General features: G+C 40.8%; 1 protein-coding gene across 1 annotated transcript; it reads left to right on the top strand.

The window, feature by feature from the left end:
• Window positions 1-41: 41 nt before the first annotated feature.
• LOC129073138 (uncharacterized) lies at window positions 42-16928 on the top strand. The gene is made up of 11 exons (XM_054576821.1): window positions 42-78; window positions 244-290; window positions 384-433; window positions 706-923; window positions 1025-1275; window positions 3422-3556; window positions 8836-8974; window positions 10971-11024; window positions 11292-11372; window positions 14147-14410; window positions 15887-16928. Exons 5-11 carry the CDS (start codon window positions 1039-1041, stop codon window positions 15904-15906), a joined length of 930 nt encoding a protein of 309 aa, XP_054432796.1. The 5' UTR covers window positions 42-78; window positions 244-290; window positions 384-433; window positions 706-923; window positions 1025-1038; the 3' UTR covers window positions 15907-16928.
• The last annotated feature ends 622 nt before the right edge of the window (window positions 16929-17550 follow it).

Raw genomic sequence — 17550 nt, 5'->3', positions numbered from 1 at the left:
GCCAATACATGTGCAATGGTATCTTTACAGCTAAAGAGTGGGAGGAGAAAGGATTGCCCGCATGTCATTTACATCCAGGTATGCGCTTAGGTTTTCCAAAACATTCTTTTAAATATCGTTATTGCTGAAGGGCATATGCCTTTGGATTTTATAATCTCGGTATATCATATGTATTTATTTAAAAAATTTTATTTGAAAATGCCAATCACATTGATATAAGTAAAACTTTTCTCTGTTATTTAGAATTTATTAAAATTGAGCCTCACTGTGAACACTGTAATGCTGAAAATGTAAGTACCTTTTAATTATAAACTATCCTCTAACTTGCTATATTTAAGAAAACATTAATTTATATATTACTTATATATGTACTTTTTCTCCAGAAACACAATGAACAAGTGACCCCCAGACTTCTTTCCTCTGGACAGTTTTTGTAAGTAATTGTGACTACAATAGGCTTAGTGTCACCAGTAATTTAATTTTCCGTATACATATAACCCTAATTAGGAGAAACAACAAAACAGCATAACTAATTTCACACATTTTATATAGTCCCTTGGATTGTTTTTTTTGATAATGACGCTTCTTCATGCCATAGAACTTCCTGAATGCTTTTGAATGAAATTAGAAACATAAATGGTTTTAAGAAGCCCTCTCCTAACCGAACGTTAGGACTAAACAGGTATTCTTATCTGTCCAATGCAGACTGAAGCTGGACTCAGAGGGAACTTATGAGTGCACGGAAACTGGTCTGATATTCGAGGTTAACAGAAAAGTTGACATCAAGTATTGCCTTTTGTCCTGGAGCAAATATGCAGACCTGGTTGTTAAGCCTTGGGTTGTTGGGGGACCCTTGTTTGATGTTAAATGTGACCCAACCTCTCTTACCTCCATTGAGTTTCCACATTTCCTCTGCTTGGGTCGTAAGTACTTGTTTGCTACAATTTTAATGATTGTGTGCATGTATGTATGTGTGCAACCCCTGTGACACCTGGGACACTAATTTGCCTTCGTATTTTAACAGACCATGATGCCAATATGACATTCAAAGTCTTACATGTTCAGAGTTCTGGGGCCTCGTTAGAATGTACCGTGGATCATTCTGCAAGCCATGTCAAATGGCACGTGAGCTCTCTGTCTCCCGTGGGACCTGTTATTCAGAGTGAAGGAACATTATACCACCACGGGGCTGTGCTTCTGTACAAAGTCATTGACCATAATCCATCCCTGTCTTTTCGTGTATACGTAGTAACCAATAACAACTCCTTCGTCCAGGTAAAGGCAATAAAAATGAATAATAAATTTTGATTACTTTGTGTTCCAACATTACACCATGTTTTGGTGTAGGTCCTGTCTCTGTTAAGTACCCCCCACCTCAGGTCTAATTTGGCACTTACCTCGAGGGGTAAGTGCTAGGTGTGCTCTGAGTCCTCATATCAATGGAGTATGGTTGTCTGTACATGCAAAGAGCATCAGGAAGACCACAGATGGGGAAGTAGCTCTCCAGAGGTGGGCTGGCCCAGGCGAGCAGGCCTGGCCTTGGAGAGGGCTGCCTAGTGGATGGCCAAGGCCAGCTGTTTTCTGTAGCATTGCCGCTCAAAGTGTGGTCTGGGAACGGGGGCCCAGGGCCTTCAGCGTCTGCGGGGAGCTTGTTAAAATTTTGGCACACTCTCAGCCCCTCCCCAGACCTATAGAACCAGAGTCTGCATTTGGTGGGATTCCCAGGGGATTTGTGCATACTTTAGAGTGTGAGAAGCACCTGTTCCAGAATATACTGGGGAGATGTGTGAGATCTTTGGGTCAAGTATAGGGAGACTTGAGATTTTTCCTTGGCCCGAAGGTCCCCACACAAGATGGGCATCCTAGGTAAACTGATTCCATTCAGAGCAATGTTTTGGACAAAAATTGACCTATGGTTCATGGGTTCAACGTTCTGGGTTTTATAGCAGCAAAGATCCATGAACCACCTATTGAGCCTGAGGGAAGAGGAGGGGGTTCGGATATTCATAATGGCTCAGTTTTCCAGAATGTAGAATAAGGCTGTGATATTTAGCCTATTTTATGAATTCCTATATAGATTAGAATAGTGGTAATTGAATCTCCTTTCATACTTTTAGCCATTGTCAGTTCACTTGTAATAGCATAGAGGTAGGTGGAGAACAAATAAAGTGGAAGGATAAAACAGTCACTCAAAATTATACTTTCAGATTTTAGATCAGGGTTTGGCGTAAGTTAAAAATAGAAGCATTAAAAATACAAAAACCAGAAAATAAGCATTAGATTTATACTAAAATGTGTGAAGTGATGGGTTCTTGTTTGAGTTAGAGAATTTACGTCAAACTGTCTCCTTTTAATGTTTTAGACTGTAATGTTTTCCTCATCTTTAAAAATAAGTCATCCTGATTATCATTGTCAATATACATGAAAGTTTAAACACTTTAGTAAGTAATAGGCTTTTAGTTTCATCCTAAGAAGGTAAAATCTGTTTCCTATAATCTCATTGAAGATAACATGTTCAGTTGGGAAGCTAGTCTTCAAAATGGTATAAAAACAATTCCGTCTACAGTGTAATTAACATAGCTTTGGAATAAGTGCTATTATTTAATAACTATATTTTTTAAAGTAAGTGCAGTTAGTTCATTGAAAGGGCATTATCCCTGCCTGCGGAAAGCTGGGTGAGGAGCTTTGTGTCAGTAAACGTAGGTGAGGATACTACCTGGATGAGAGAGGGAGCGCGGCCCAGTTAAGGAGGATGTCCCTCCGGGCGGGCCTTTTATGCTTACACTCTTCTTCTTGGGATGATTTTTTTTCCCCCCTATGTAGGAAAAGATTTTCTTGAACTTCGCCTTCAGGAAATGTACATTTCGTGTCAGCTGTACAGCTGCTTTACTAAGAGAACTGGGCCAAAGGTTACTTTAACCTCTTTGGGCCATTTGAACAATACATACAAAAATCAGTGTCCCCCCCCCAGGCATCAGAGGGATAGTTGTGAAAATAAGGTTGGAAACAAAGTGCTGGGTAGAAAACAAACTGAGTAAACTGGAACTGAGTCCAGTAAAATAGTTGCTTTCTATTCCCACAGTGGACATGCAATTAGCATAAGTGTATAAGGCTAGTGCTAGCCTGGTTTTCTCAAGGCCTTCGGAAGCCAATTGTTGATGCCCTGCAGGCTGTTTGTGTTGCTTTTGGCTGTAGAGCTTTTGCAGAAAGATGTTTGGAGACCTGGGAGGCGGCAGTGCAGATCAAGGCACCTCAGCCTCTGGCATTCCTTTTGAGAGCACGGACGGAGGGAGATAGCCTGTCCCCGCGTTGTAGGGGGAAACGAGGATCGTGCAGCCTGGCCCGGTAGCTTGGTCTCTGTCTCTGTCTCTTATAGTTGCTTCTGATGCACCTCAAAACTAAAATCTATTTCCATCTCTAGGATATTGTCACATCTGTAAAGAAGGCCCCTAAGAAATTCATGAAAATCGACAAGCCTCCTGTTTGCCAGAAGCCATTGCAGAGCGGGAAGAAGTACAGGCTGATGAGTGAACCTGAAGCCGACATCACCCCGGAGGTGTATACTTTAAAACACTAACTTGGAGTAGTGGCAGGGATGTATATTTCTTAGCTATGGTATTTTTAAGGTTTCAAAAAAAATCCATTTTGTTCTCATTTTTTATTTCTTATTCATACAAAAACAGTCATTTTGCTAATCTTGTAGCTTATTCCAAAGATGCTGTTGAATTTAAGGATTGGTTTGCAACCATGGCAAAGATAGACTTGCCAATCACTTTCCCTTTTAAAAGGTTTTATATTTTCTTGAATGTTTTATTAAATCCTTCAAACAGTGTTAGCATCAAAGGAATAAAAAAACCTCAAGTTTAATTTTAAGGTGCAGAGCATTAAAGGTTAATGGACAAGAATTGCTATCAAGGGATTTAGGGCTTTTCATACTGGAAGGCATTTGGAAAATAGTTATGGGAAACATACTGCCATTTAGATTTAAACTTCACTGTATACACCTTGGCATTTTTAAGTGATTTCAGTTTCTCATAAATGACTAAGTTTTAAAACTTGTTTTCATTATGCGCTCTGAATATGTACCATAGCTTAACTAACCTAGACATCTGTGTGGAAATTCCTCTTGTACACCTCTTTCTGTTTCTTTTATAGTATATGAAATGTTGAAAACATGTTTTGATTCTGTTATGTTGAAATATGAAGCAAGAGAGGGCTAATTGTAACGGTCTGTGTTGCATTATTTTATTGTATTACCAAGGGCCCAGCGCCCTTTGAAACAATCAGGTTGATCAGTCTTTCATACCTTTGAATGCAGACTGTTTTGTTTTGCTTCAAAAGGCCTCTTTGCACCCAGTGTCATTTGAGCCTTACAACAGTGCAGCTGTGGCAACTAATGTGCAAAGCAGGCAGGTGATCAAGTCACACACCTGGACAGCAGAAGAGCCTGGCCTGGAGCCCCTTGGTTCCTAATGCCACGGTCTTATCACTGATTCTGAGAGGTTGATTCTCAGCCCTTCCAGGCTCATAAAGCCCTAGCAGGTGGTACATCAACGATAATCACAAGAAGCAAACTGCAGCCTTGTAGAGGAGGTGGAATTCAATTTGAAGGGTTTGCTTAGGATAGTGACTCTTGGCCTTTGCTGCATAATGGAACTCCCTGAGGGGCTTTAAAGGAGTCTGCAGCCTGGGTCTCACCTCCAGAGACACTGACTTAATTGCTCTGGGAACAGCCAGGGCTTGTTGAAGCTTGCAAGGTGACTTGAACATGTGCCAAGGTTAAGAAACACAAAGAAAGCAAGTAATACATAGTGAATATGTGAGTCTGCCCAGAAGGAGACCGAGATGGTCCCAGATGGTCCCAGGTTTTTTCTTAAAAAGATGGTGGTGGCCGGGGGACTTTAAATAGTTTAGTTCTGTCACACATTGTGTGTACTCTCTTAACCAAATTTCGGGCATTTTAAAGGGGATAATCTCCCAGCATTGCTCAGAGGCTCATGTAAATGGTTTTGGGGCACTCTGAAGTTTGTAAAATTCTGTGTAAATCTAAGGTGTTCTTGTTAGTTTTATACCATTAATGATTTGTTTGACATGTATCAGAAGTGCCTTTGAATCATTGGACCTGAGATAAAAACTAAGAATGTAAAAAAACAATAAGTCATGAGCTTTTTCCTCCAAAGATGCCAGCGTAGAGGGAGAAATACTGCATTCCTGTAAAATAATTTTCCCGTAATGTGGTGTTACTACCGAGATGGGTACAAAGTGCAGTGGGTTTTCAGGAAGGTTCCCCCCGTGGTGATGTTCGTTCTGGGTTTGAAGGGGGAGGGAATCACTGGAAGAGGGAACGGCAGTGCCAAAGGAAGTGACAGGCAAGTGCAGCCGGGCTCGAGGCACTGGGATAGCCCAGGGAACTGGGCACACAGAGGGCCCAGGGAAGAGTGGGGCCAAGGGAGGGCGTTCCCTTGGCTTTCTAGGCCCTGGTGACCCTGTGAAACTTGGGAGGGTAATGTTCGTGATTTGGCACGGAAGGGGAAAGGGACCGGTTAAGGCCATGGGTGTACGGTAGCAGTGCCCGGGGAAGTTTAGGGATACGCAGGCAGACCGCGGAGATGTTGTGGGCCGAGCTACAGACCACCGCCATGAAGTGAATATTGCAATAAAGTGAGCCACAAGTTTTTTGGTTTGCTAGTGCATATAAAAGTTATGTTTATATTATACTGTAGTCAATATTAAGTGTGGGATCGCATTATGTCTAAAAAAACAATATGCATACTTGATTAAAAAATAGTTTCTTGCTAAAAAATGTTAACCGTCAACAAGTCAAAATGTTTTTGCTGGTGGCAGGTATTGCCTCGGTGTTGACGGCTGCTGGCCGATCAGGGTGGTGGTCGCCAAAGGTGAGGGTGCCTGTGGCAGGATTTAAAACAAAACAGCAGGGAAGTTGGCCAAATAGATTGATTCTTTCTTTCATGAAAGATTTCTCTGTAGCGTGCAACGCTGTTTGATAGCATTTTGCCCACAGAACTTATTTTCAAAATTGAAGTCAGTCCTCTCAAACCTTACTGCTGCTCTATCAACTAAGTTTATGTAACAATTCTAAATCCTTTGTTGTTGTTTCAACCATCTATCTTCACAGCGTCTTTACCGGGAATAGATTCCATCTCAAGAAAGTACTTTCTTTGCTCATCCAACTCCTCGTTTGTTAAAGTTTTACCATGAGATTGCAGCCATTCAGTCATATCTTTAGCTTCCACTTCTAATTCTAGTTCTCTTGCTCTTTCTACCATAGCTTCATTTACTTCCACCACTGAAGTCTTGAACTCCTCATAGTCATCAGGGAGGGTTGGAATCAACTTCTTTAAAACTCCTGCTAATCTTGCTGTTTTGACTCCCCCCGTGATCATGAATGCTCTTAATGGCATCTAGAATGGTGAATTCTTTCCAGAGGGTTTTCGATTTACGTTGCCCATATCCATCAGAGGAATCACTATCTATGACAGCTATGACCTTATGAAATGTATTTCTTAAATAATAAGACTTGAAAGTCAGAATTACTCCTTGATCCATGGGCTGCAGAATGGATGTTATGTTAGCAGGCACGGAAGCAACACTTACCTCTTTGTGCATCTCCATCCAAGCTCTCGAGTGACCATGTACATTGTCAGCGAGTGAGTAATATCTTTAAGGGAATCTCTTTTTTTTCCTTCCCCCCGAACAGTAGGCCTCAACAGTGGGCTTAAAATATTCAGTAAACCATGTCATAAACAGATATTCTGTCATCTAGGCCTTGTTCCATTTCTAGAGCAAAGTAGATTTAGTGTAATTCTTAAGGTCTGTAGGGTTTTTGGAATGGTAAATGAGCATTGATTTCAGTTTAAACTCACTAGCTGCATTAGTCCCTACCAAGAGAGGCTTTGAAGCTTTGAAGCTGCTTTGAAGCTTTGAAGCCAGACATTGACTTCTCTTCTCTAGCCAGGAAAGTCCTAGATGGCATCTTCTAGGTTGCCTAGATGGCATCAACATAAGGCTGTTTTGTCTACGTTGAAAACCCATTGTTTCGTGTAGCCACCTTCGTTAATTATCTCAGCTAGGCCTTCTGGATAACTTGCTGCAGCTTCTGCATCAGTGCTTGCTGTTTCACCGTGAATTTTTATGTTATGGAGATGGCCTCTTTCCTTAAATCTCATGAACTAACCTCTGCCAGCTTCAGACTTTTCTTCTGCACCTTCCTCCCCTCTCTCTCAGCCTCATAGTGTAGAAGAGAGTCAAGGCCTTGCCCTGGATTAAGCTTTGGCTTAAGGAAATGTTGTGGCTGGTTTTTGATCTTCTATCCAGATTACTCAAACTTTCTCCATATCAGCAACAAGGCTGTTTCACGCTTATCATTTGTGTGTTCACTGGAGTAGCATTTTTAATTTCCATCAGGAACTTTTCTTGTGCATTCACAACTTGGCTAACTGGCACAAGAAGCCTAGTTTTCAGCCCGTCTCAGCTTTTGACATGACTTTCTGACTAATGTTTTCAGCTTTTGATTTAAAGTAAGAGGTGTGTGACCCTTCCTTGAACACTTTAAGTGGCCATTGTCAGGTTTTGATTTTTTTTCCGTTTTTAAAAAGATTTTATTCATTTATTTTTAGAGAGAGGGGAAGGGAAGGAAAAAGAGAAGGAGAGAAACATCAATTGCTTGCCTCTCACACGCTTCCAAATGGGGACCTGGCCTGCAACCCAGGCATATGCTCTGATCAGGAATTGAACTGGCAGTCTTTCAGTTTGCAGGCCAGTGCTCAATCCAGTGAGCCACACCAGACAGCATCGCTGTCAGGTTTTTAATTGGTCTGTTTTTAGCATGGTTGTGTCTCAGAGAATACGGATGCCCGAGGAGAGGAGAAATACAGGAGAACGGCTAGTTGGTGGAGCAGTCAGAACACACAACATTTGTCGGTTAAGTTTGTGACGCCTCAAAACAAATACAATAGTAACATCAGAGATCACTGATTGCAGATCACCATACCAAATATAATGATAATGAAAGAGTCTGAAATACCACGAGAATTTCCAAAATGTGACACAGAGACATGAAGTGAACAGATGCTGTTGGAGGAATGGTGCCGATCATTGCCACAACCTGCAACTTGTACAGATCATAGTATCTTCAAAGTGCAATGAAACCTGGACTTAGTAAAGAGTGCATTTCTCCCTCCAGTCTGGAAAGGAACGGAGGTGAAGGCAGGAAGCAGGCCAGGTAGTGGTTAAGAGGTCACACTTTGGAGTTAGCAGGTGGGGGTTCACATTAAGTTCTACCACTTCCTAGGTGTGAAGTTGGGCGCGTTACTGAGATAATTTGTTTCTCTGAGATTCTTTATCCATAGTAGAGCAACAAAGAGGACTTGGTGGGGGAAAGTGGTGTTCACTGAGGGAGTGAGTGTGGCTAAAACACTCAGCATAGTCTGTAAATGTTGAATCTATCCCAGATTGTAGAATGATCTAAGTAAAAGATGGTGGGGAAGTTTAAAAGCACTCACAAAAGGGTGGCTGATGGGCGAGCACACATTCTAGTTTGGGAACATGAAACATGAAATCATGAAAGGGCTGAAGAGTTAAGCTTTAGAAAAATAAAACAGAAGAGGTGGTTGGCAGTGTAAGGGGGGCTTAAAAGCAAGAGAGTATGAGGGTGTAAAATTCAGGAGTGGGATTTAGAAGGTCTAGGTATCAGGGAGCATTCTAGCAAGCATTAACCCATTGAGTCATCATCATTTGTTATTTGACATTTTATGTTGTCAGTTAATGAACACAACTTTTCCATTTAAAAAATTACCTTTTTTTTTTTTTTTAAAGGAAATTGAGTTTATGGATGGTTCACTTTTAAAACTGAAAAGTTATATTGAAGTTTATTTGGAGCAACCAGTGGAGTTTAAATTACTGTTATTTGAAGTGGATTCCAATGAGATCGTATGGAAAGCAAAACTGAGAGAATGTAAGTGTTTTGTATCTTTTAAAAAAATTTTTTTTATCCTCACCTGAAGACATTTTTTCATTGCTTTTAGAGAGAGAGGAAGGGAGAGAGATGAAACATTGATGCGAGAGAGAAGCATCGATTGGTTGCCTCCTGTTCACACCTGGACCGGGGATTGTACAAGCCCGGACTGGGGAACGAACCCGCAACCTAGGTATGTGCCCTGACTGGGGATTGAACCTGCAACCCTTTGGTTACAGGTTGATGCTCCAACCAACTGAGCCACATCAGCCAGGGCTGTAGTGTTTTGTATCTTAAATGAAAACTGGTATATGGGGTGGTGGCAGTGGGAAAGAAAATAGAGTAATTGTCTGACCCATCTTCATTAACATTTAAAAATCTGATGAAGAGAAAGGCCCAAGCTCCTGAACAGAAGTACAGGCTCTCGGGCACCCGCGTCCAGCCAGGCCCCTGGAGGTCAGTGGATGGCTCAGTGAGTGTGTGGAAGCTTCAAACAGTGGGTGGGCTTGGCCAGTAGAGTTGTTTATTTTTTCTTACCTCTCTGATGTTTGGATCTCGGATATTTACTGTGGATCAGAGGTATTATGACAAAGTGTCTTCTTTGACCTGGATGTAGATCTGCATTTTGACTGATTACGTCTCATTTGGTCTTCAAATGATAGCCCCCGCTCTGTGCGACTGTAGCTTGTCTGTGGGACCGCATTCCCCCTGTTTAATATTTTGGAGCTGAGAGGCCCGCGGACAGTCCCCTCTTTAACATCCTCGCCTGCTTCAGGAGGTGTGGGGGAGGGCTGCAGCCCATGGGGTCCCCCCAGGAGGGGTTCTCCAGGGGCACCAGACAGCTGTCCGCTGCCTCCTCCTTTGGCGGATGGGAGCTTGACCTCCAATTCTACCTGAAGGGAGTTTTTAGAACGACAGATAATGTGAGTAGTGATCACATTCTGGAGCCAAAAGGTAGGAGCAGGAGCAGTGGACTAGGAGTGAGGTCATGAGGTCTCTAGTTCCAGGAGCCTTTTCTAGTAGGTGTGATTGATTTTTATTCTCAACACTATCCCCCATAAGTTAGCCCTCTTCTCCAAGTTAAAATTACTTACCTATAAAGAGTCTAGATGGGACTCTGTGTTGGGATTATATTGGTTTTCTTGGTTTAAATATTAATAAATGAACCTGAAAGATACTACTTTTTAATCACCACAAATGCTGTAGTAATAGAGGTCTTTAACTTGTAGTGACTTGAATAACATGTTCCTCTGGACTAACCATATGTCTCACAATGGTTTTAAATACCACTTCGTAAGACCTCTCATTACGTTTGAGTTTTTAAAAACTTCCTTAATAATACTTACTGCATTGTAAGATGTGTCTGGTCTCTATTATTACTTTTTTGGCTTATGCCAATGGTTCATTGAACTTGGTTATCACTGTTAAGGCATCTTCACTAACGGGACCCACAGGAGGCCTGCGTGAGACGTAGATACCTTGCAGAGCAGGGCCTAAGTTTCACACGAGGAAGGTGGTGGTGAATCACATGCAGTGTCCTGAAAGAGCTCCAAGTGCAGCGTTCTCCAAAGTGCAGAATGAAGATATATGAGATTGTTTTGGTGGAGTACCTGTAACTACATATTCTTATGGCTTCCTTTTCCATATGGCAAGGGTTGCGAGTGTTCTCTTTACAGTATTATAGATCTAAAGAAATGCTCAGCAAATGGCATTTCACTTGGTGCATGGGTATGGCAGAAATAATGACAGTGGTACGCAGATGACTTGAGTTTGGGAAACACTTGCTCCATAAGAGCTGTCGGAAGGCATACTCGTTATTTATCTCAACATTTCAAGCCCAGTGCATTTGTGTACATACCAAGTTAAATTCCAAACCCATGTGTGAACTTCAGAGAGATTGCCAAGACCCTAGAGCTTCACACGCTTTCACAAATTGATTTCTTTCATTCTAGTTTCATACCACTTTTCCTAAGTGACGTTTCCTATACTTGAACAGGTGACTGGGTTCAAGACGACAAGAGTCAGAACATTTCAAAAAGCAGCACAAAAGGTAAGTGCTGGTACCTAGGCATTAAATGTGTTTCACCTGCTTTTCTGTTGCTTCCATTCGCTAGGACTCTTACTTTGCTGCGCACAGGCGGTCACAGTAAGGATCTGTTGTGTGCTCTGTGCCTCTTCATCCTTTGAACAACTTTAGAATCCATTTTCATTGGTTTCTAACAGAGTGAGGATATTTTTAAAAAATCCAGATTTAAGGTGGGTCAAAAATAACAAACATACTGGAAAGCCAATTTGTTGATTTTTTTTTTTCCTGAAGGTAACAAGCGACGTAAAAGGGATAGTGTCCCATCTGAAGAGGAGGCCCGTGGGAAAAGGATGAAGCAGGTTGACACTTCAGGTTTGTAACAATGTCCACAGTGGCTATAGATTATTTCCCTGGTATCTTCTATCGACGTTCATCCAACACACACGCTCTTGGATCTGTCTTAGTAGAGCCACATCCCAGCTGCACGAGGCCTGTGTCCCAGCTCCTCAGGCCTGGATCAGGGTGCCCCTTGGCCCGCCCCAGCCTGTCTGTTTTTCCAGCTTGGCTCCCCGCTCCTCCCCTCTACTCAGCAGAACTGCGGAGCAGATGGGATCCCTTACGGTCCTTAAGGGTAGGATCATAGCCCGTTCATCTTTACATTTCCCATAGCACTGAGCATGGAGCCTTGATGTAGAAGACGGTGAGTGTTGCTTGAAGGAATGGAATTGTGAATGTTCATGTGTGCATTCATTGGCTTCAGTGTTCTCAGCTACTTCCAGGTCGGGTAACTTCAGCTCAATTTTTAGAGGCAGGTCTCGACTTAATTTCTTTCAGTTAAATGGCAAGAGACCAAGGCTCAATAGTTGTGAGAATATAATAGAGACTGAAAACATTTAACAGTACTCTAAGGGTCCAGAAGATGGAATTTTTAGCTGAAAATGCAAGTCCAGCAAGACTGAGTTTAAAAACCCAGTCTCAAATTATATGGCACAAGGTCTCAAGCTCTGAGAGACCTCATGCAACTCTCCAAATTAACATTTTCATCAAAATTCCATTTCTTTTACTCTTATTGTAAGAAGGGATGAATCTCTAAAAGCAGACAAATGCTCTGTGAAGTAAAACAAGGTGTTCTCCACTTTGTAGAGCAGGAGGCTATAAGTATGGCATATGTGTGAATTTACTGTGTATCACTATACAGTAAACACCAAAATAAGTGAGGCTCTGGAATTACTTGTAAAACCTAACTAAATTGAGATACAGTTTTTTTCTGGTTCTCAAGATAAAGTCGACAGGTAAAATTGTATACCCTTAAAGTGTACAACATGATGATTTGGTGTGCATATACATTGTTAAATATTTAGCAATCAAGTTAATTAACACCCATGACTTCACTTTTTATTTTAGTGGCAAAAACACTTAAGATTCACTCTCTTAGCGAATTTTAAGTATAAAATACAACACAATATTATTAGCTATAGTCACCAGCCTATACATTTATAGTCACCAATCTATACTATATATAGTCACCAATCTATATGTATGTTAGATTCTCAGAAATTATTCCTACTATAACTGAGTAGCACATAGTTTTGTATTAAATTGATTTATAGGACAAGGTTTTCTTGTTTCATGCAATTATTTGGCTATTTAAAATTAGCTCCTGTACCAAGTAGCTAGAAATAGAATTAAAATGATCAAATGCACCTAGAAAGATATACAATTTCCAACCTTTTTGGAGGTGACAATGTAGAAACTAACTAAACAAATTGAGAAGATTTTTGTCTGTCTGCTTAGGTATTTCTGCAACGTTCTTTGAGATATCCAGTCACTAGCCTGATAGTTTCAGACTCTGTGTATCACTGTGTTGCTTTTTAAAATATGGACAGCACTCAACCTTAACAGAATCACTTTGAGATCTTGTTAAAATTTAGGCTTAGAGCCTGATAAAAATGAGTTCTGGGGCGGTCCTGAGAATTTCCTTTTAAATAGGTTTCCTGTGCATGAATTGCCATTGACTGAAGTTTTGAGAGCCAGGAGCAATAGGTCCTGTGTCAGGAAACCACTAGAGGGCGCAGACCATCTTTAAGAAACCTATCCTAAGCTTTGGTTGTGGCTTGGTGGATTGCGTGCCTGGCTGCGAACGAAAGGGTCAGTGGTTCGATTCCCAGTCAGGGCACATGCCTGGATTGCAGGCCAGGTCCCTATTTAGGGGCACATGAGAGGCAACCACACATTGACGTTTCTTTCCCTCTTTCTCTTTCCCTTGCCCTCTTTCTAAAAATAAATAAAATCTTAAAAAAAAAGAAAAAGAAAAAGAAAAACCCATTCTTCAGTATAAGAAATTAAAGAGGAAACTAAGGTGGGAAAGGGTCCAAGTACAAATGTTGAATTCACATTAATAAATTGTTGTCTTTAGAGCAAGGTGTCACAGTCCTGGAGGAGGGGCAGGAAGCATTCTTCTTTCCTCTCACTCCCTTCTAACATCCTTTGCAGTATTTATAATGCCTTGAGGACCCTTACCCAAAATGCTACAACCCGTGAGCTCGGCTGCATGATAGCACAAAGAGATTGTCAAAAATCTAGTTTAATGATAGGGCTAATATTTTTATGGGGTCGGTGGTTTGCATTGGCCAATATATACCCTTCCAAGATTATCGCACTGTTTCTTGGAGGTCAACAGATACCACAAATCCCATCCCATGATTTCTCTGCGGAATGTGCTTTTCTCCTAATGCCAGGAGGTGGTATAATGGAGACTGCAATTCAGATCTCTTGCTACTATTTAGACAGAGACGCAGAGGTAGACAAGGGCAAAGCTGTGTATTTTTCTTTTTGGGCTACATAAATTATTTTTAGTACCTGAAGTTTTTTATTCTAACCTCATTTGTGCTGCTTTGTGAAAGTCTCATTTGTAATTATTATGAATATTGTACCTCAGTTTAATGTTACTAATGGAAGAATTCCCTTTAGTCCTTAATATATTTCAGAAATCAGGGATATTTTTTGGCATTTAAGTGTATCTTAAAAGCAGTTGCAGTTACAAATATAGTGTCCTTTTTAATAAAAGGAGAATACATTTTCATTGTTAGTAGTTATAAATGATTGACATGTTGCTAGGACCTACCAAATTCCTCATCTGCTTTTAGGTGGAGCAAGGACCCCTTTAACAGATACCCAGTTGATTATCGTTGCTGAGAAGTTGGGTAAAGACTGGATAAAAATTAGCATTGCGAAGCTGGACTTGGATATCAGCGTTATTGATACTATCCGAGGGGAGGAAAAAAGTGATACAGTTAGTGCGTTTATGATGCTGCAGAAGTGGCAAGAAAAGGAGCAGAGCAATGCCACGGTCCAGAATTTATATAACTGCTTGAAGGACACCTCAGCCGAAATCGAAGAATTGCTAGAAGGTGAGCAGGAAATTATCTCATGTCATTTACTTGGAATCAAGCTGTGTCTTTTTGCAAATAGCAACTTTCTACTGTAGAATGTGTTGCTTATTTATTTAGAAGCTTGGGTTCAGATTATGATGCAAATGAAGCAGCGAGCTTGCAGGCTGCCGTAATCTAAGTAATGATGATTTGTGCATAGAGTTATTCAAATCCCAGCTCAAGTGCTAGCTTTGTGACTAAGCAAATTCTTAACCTAACTTTAAGCTTCTCTGTTCCCACCTGTCGGATGGATGCAAAAACTTCTATGTCTTGGTGTGTTGTGGGCATGAAAAGAAGTAACGCATGTAAAGCTTCTGACAGGTAATAAGGCTCAGTAAGGAGCACATATGAATGTCATTATGGTACTTGAGACATAACTGGTAGCGTTGAGCCTGCTGGGCCTTCCCTGGCGCTGCCGCAGTGTCCGGGGAGTCCACTGGGTGGCACCAGTGAGCCTCAAGCGGCAAAGAGGGGAAGGGAAAAAAGCAGCGCGGAGAGGCTAAAGGGAGTTTCTAGTCTCAGTCCCGAAAACCACAGGGTTCCTTCCTTTGTTTTTAAGCACTTCTTTTTTGTGGTTTTGATTTCGTTATATCCAAGGTCAAGATAATTCAAAACTTTGATTATTATATATTGTTACCATAGTTAAAAAAGTGCTACTTCACAGAACCGTCAGAGAGGGCTTTGTATTTGGAATGTTATTTAACTCTTTATTCCAAAAAGGGTATAAAAGTATGTAAACGCCCCTGAAGTTCACAAAAAAGTAAAAGCATTCGGTGATCTCTCAGGTTGCTTTCAGAGGTGGTGGGCAAGGGCTCTGAACTTTCCCTGTAGACTTTGGATGCAGAAGCATCAAGCAAAGAGAATGGCTAGTTTCAGTATCAAATTTTTCATTCTTATGCTTGGATATGTTGAAATTATGTAAATCACTGAGGCCCACATGTGGAAATCTGCTTATTTGCATATAGGCATTACTGCCTATTGACAGCGGCTGCACTGTGCTGTGATAACCAAATATCACAGTGTCTTTTTGTTTGTTTTTATCTGCTCCTGGCCTCACTGACGTGCTGGTACATTAGAAATGCAAAAGGGTTTGTGACATTTTTTGGCAATAAAGGGATCATAAAAACTTATTAGTCCAAGTGTCTCATTAAGTAGGGAAAAATCCTATGTGAGTTAAAAACAAACCCCCCCCCCCAATTTACCATTATTTTATGCCCTCCTGTAGCCAAAACACCTGGTTAATTGGCCAAATTTTATATTTTTATCAGAATGTGTTAGTATATTGTAACCATAGCCTTTAAATTGCAGTGGCTTCTCTTAAGCGCAGGACAAAATCAGCAACTTCCAGGAGTTAGCTTCCTTCCTTCCCTTTTTCTATAGACGAGTGATTTGATTTGAGAGCTTGTTCCCCCCAACAATGAATCCCTGAATTTGTTTAATTCTCTGTTTTGTCAGGTTTCTTACAGGCAATATAAAATTTGGACGATGAACTAAAAAAGGAAGCCTCAGGAACTTTTTATCTACAAAACACCATTTCAGCTGGTCATCGAGAATACACTTGAGGAGACCTTGCACTTCACAGCCTCTGGAAGCAACTCCTCAACAGCCAGCCACTCTAGAGCTCACACTATCTAGGGGCAAAGAGAATGTAAACTTTTGGGAAACTTGAGAGAAAACACTTTTATAATAGCAAGATTTGTTTTTTTCTTTTTTGTCATCTCCTGCTCGCATCATCCCACCTGCTCCCCCACGAGACAGGTATAATTACAACGCTAGCTTGAAATGACTCAGCTCAGGCAGGTGAGAAATGTGGTCATTTTCTTTTTGGAGTCTTTGGATTATGAAATTCATATTAAGTGTTTGAAACCTTTTTAGCAATTAAATGATGGTGTACTTGAACTTGTACCAATTTAGCTTTCATTGTATTGACATTAATAATGAAGAGAGGTTCCCCTTGTTTTACACACAGCCAGACAGCTTCCACATAGACAGGCACACACACGTGCCTCTGAGTACAATATATCCTTTTATGTGGGTATAATTTCCAATCTCATTATTAACCTGTCTGGCGAGTGGTCTGTTAAACCTCTACATGGACAATGTTACCTGGTCCTAGAGTGATTAACAAGGCAGGCAGCCCTCTCCCCATCACAGCATAGAGACGCACCTTCAGGGGTGGTCTCCTCACCTTATTGGGCATCTTCGGGTGAGATCGACTGTCAGAGTTGCTGCGGTTTTCATCAGTCTTCCGAAGTCACTGGGCCAAACACTACTGCATTTCTTGACTTTCACCCTGGATCATTTACTTTAAGGCAAGGGGGGTGGGGTGGGAATCCACTCAGAAATAACCTTAGCAGGACCAACGGAAAACGGTCATCTCTTCTTGAAGAAGATGTGCCCTAAGGAATAATGGGTCATGCTGACTCTTGATAATTGGTGAAATGTCATTTTTTTTTTTTAATGTATAAATATTGTCACTCTTCTAGAATCATGAATGTGGTGATGAACGTTTTGGATATGTTTTGTGTACTTATTTGAAGAATGCTATAAATTACCATTAGTCTTCTGCCTACATTAGCTGGAAAGTAAAATAAATCTCAATGAATTAATCATAGAAACACACTTAGCTATTATTTTTCCTGTGGAGAACAAATTCACCTTTAGGGAATTTTTAAGTGTCCGGGATCCTGTGGAATTCAAATCAGTGTCACTTTAATGAGTTTTTTTTAAAATTGTACTGTATTTTAGGGAACTTAAGGAATTTTAACATTTGGAAGTGTAAACTACTTTAAAGGACATGAATTTTTAAATGTTTATTATTTTTTATAAGTTGTTTTTCAAATAAAAGCATAATTTCAGAGGTGCTGATTTCCTAACAGTTTTCAACCTTTTTCATATTATGGACGAAAGGAAGAAAAATAAATCCAAATTTGTACAGTGGAAGTGTGGCTTCTTCGTATTCTTACTTACAGATTATTTTTTACAGCATCATATTCCTCCATTGCTATTACCTCGACTGGATGTTAGCTGGTTTTTTGCTCAGCGCTCCAGTTCTTGAACTGAGGCTGAATGAGTGTGATCATAGGAAATCTAGTTCACCCGGGAGTTTGCCCAGGCCA

This window comes from Pteronotus mesoamericanus, unplaced genomic scaffold (genome assembly GCF_021234165.1).
Source record: "Pteronotus mesoamericanus isolate MK-2021 breed Mesoamerican mustached bat unplaced genomic scaffold, CSHL_Meso_final contig_116, whole genome shotgun sequence".
Classification (NCBI taxonomy): Eukaryota; Metazoa; Chordata; class Mammalia; order Chiroptera; family Mormoopidae; genus Pteronotus; species Pteronotus mesoamericanus.
The sequence above is the reverse complement of the archived record's forward strand: the minus strand, read 5'-3'. Positions and strand labels throughout refer to the sequence as shown.

Bases quoted from the DNA above. Each gene is read 5' to 3' on its own strand.
- LOC129073138 (XM_054576821.1), top strand. From the start codon at position 1,039: ATGACATTCAAAGTCTTACATGTTCAGAGTTCTGGGGCCTCGTTAGAA. The intron at 11,025-11,291 runs GTAAGTGCTGGT...TTTTTCCTGAAG, and splicing joins TTCAAAAAGCAGCACAAAAG to GTAACAAGCGACGTAAAAGG. The intron at 14,411-15,886 runs GTGAGCAGGAAA...CTGTTTTGTCAG, and splicing joins AATCGAAGAATTGCTAGAAG to GTTTCTTACAGGCAATATAA.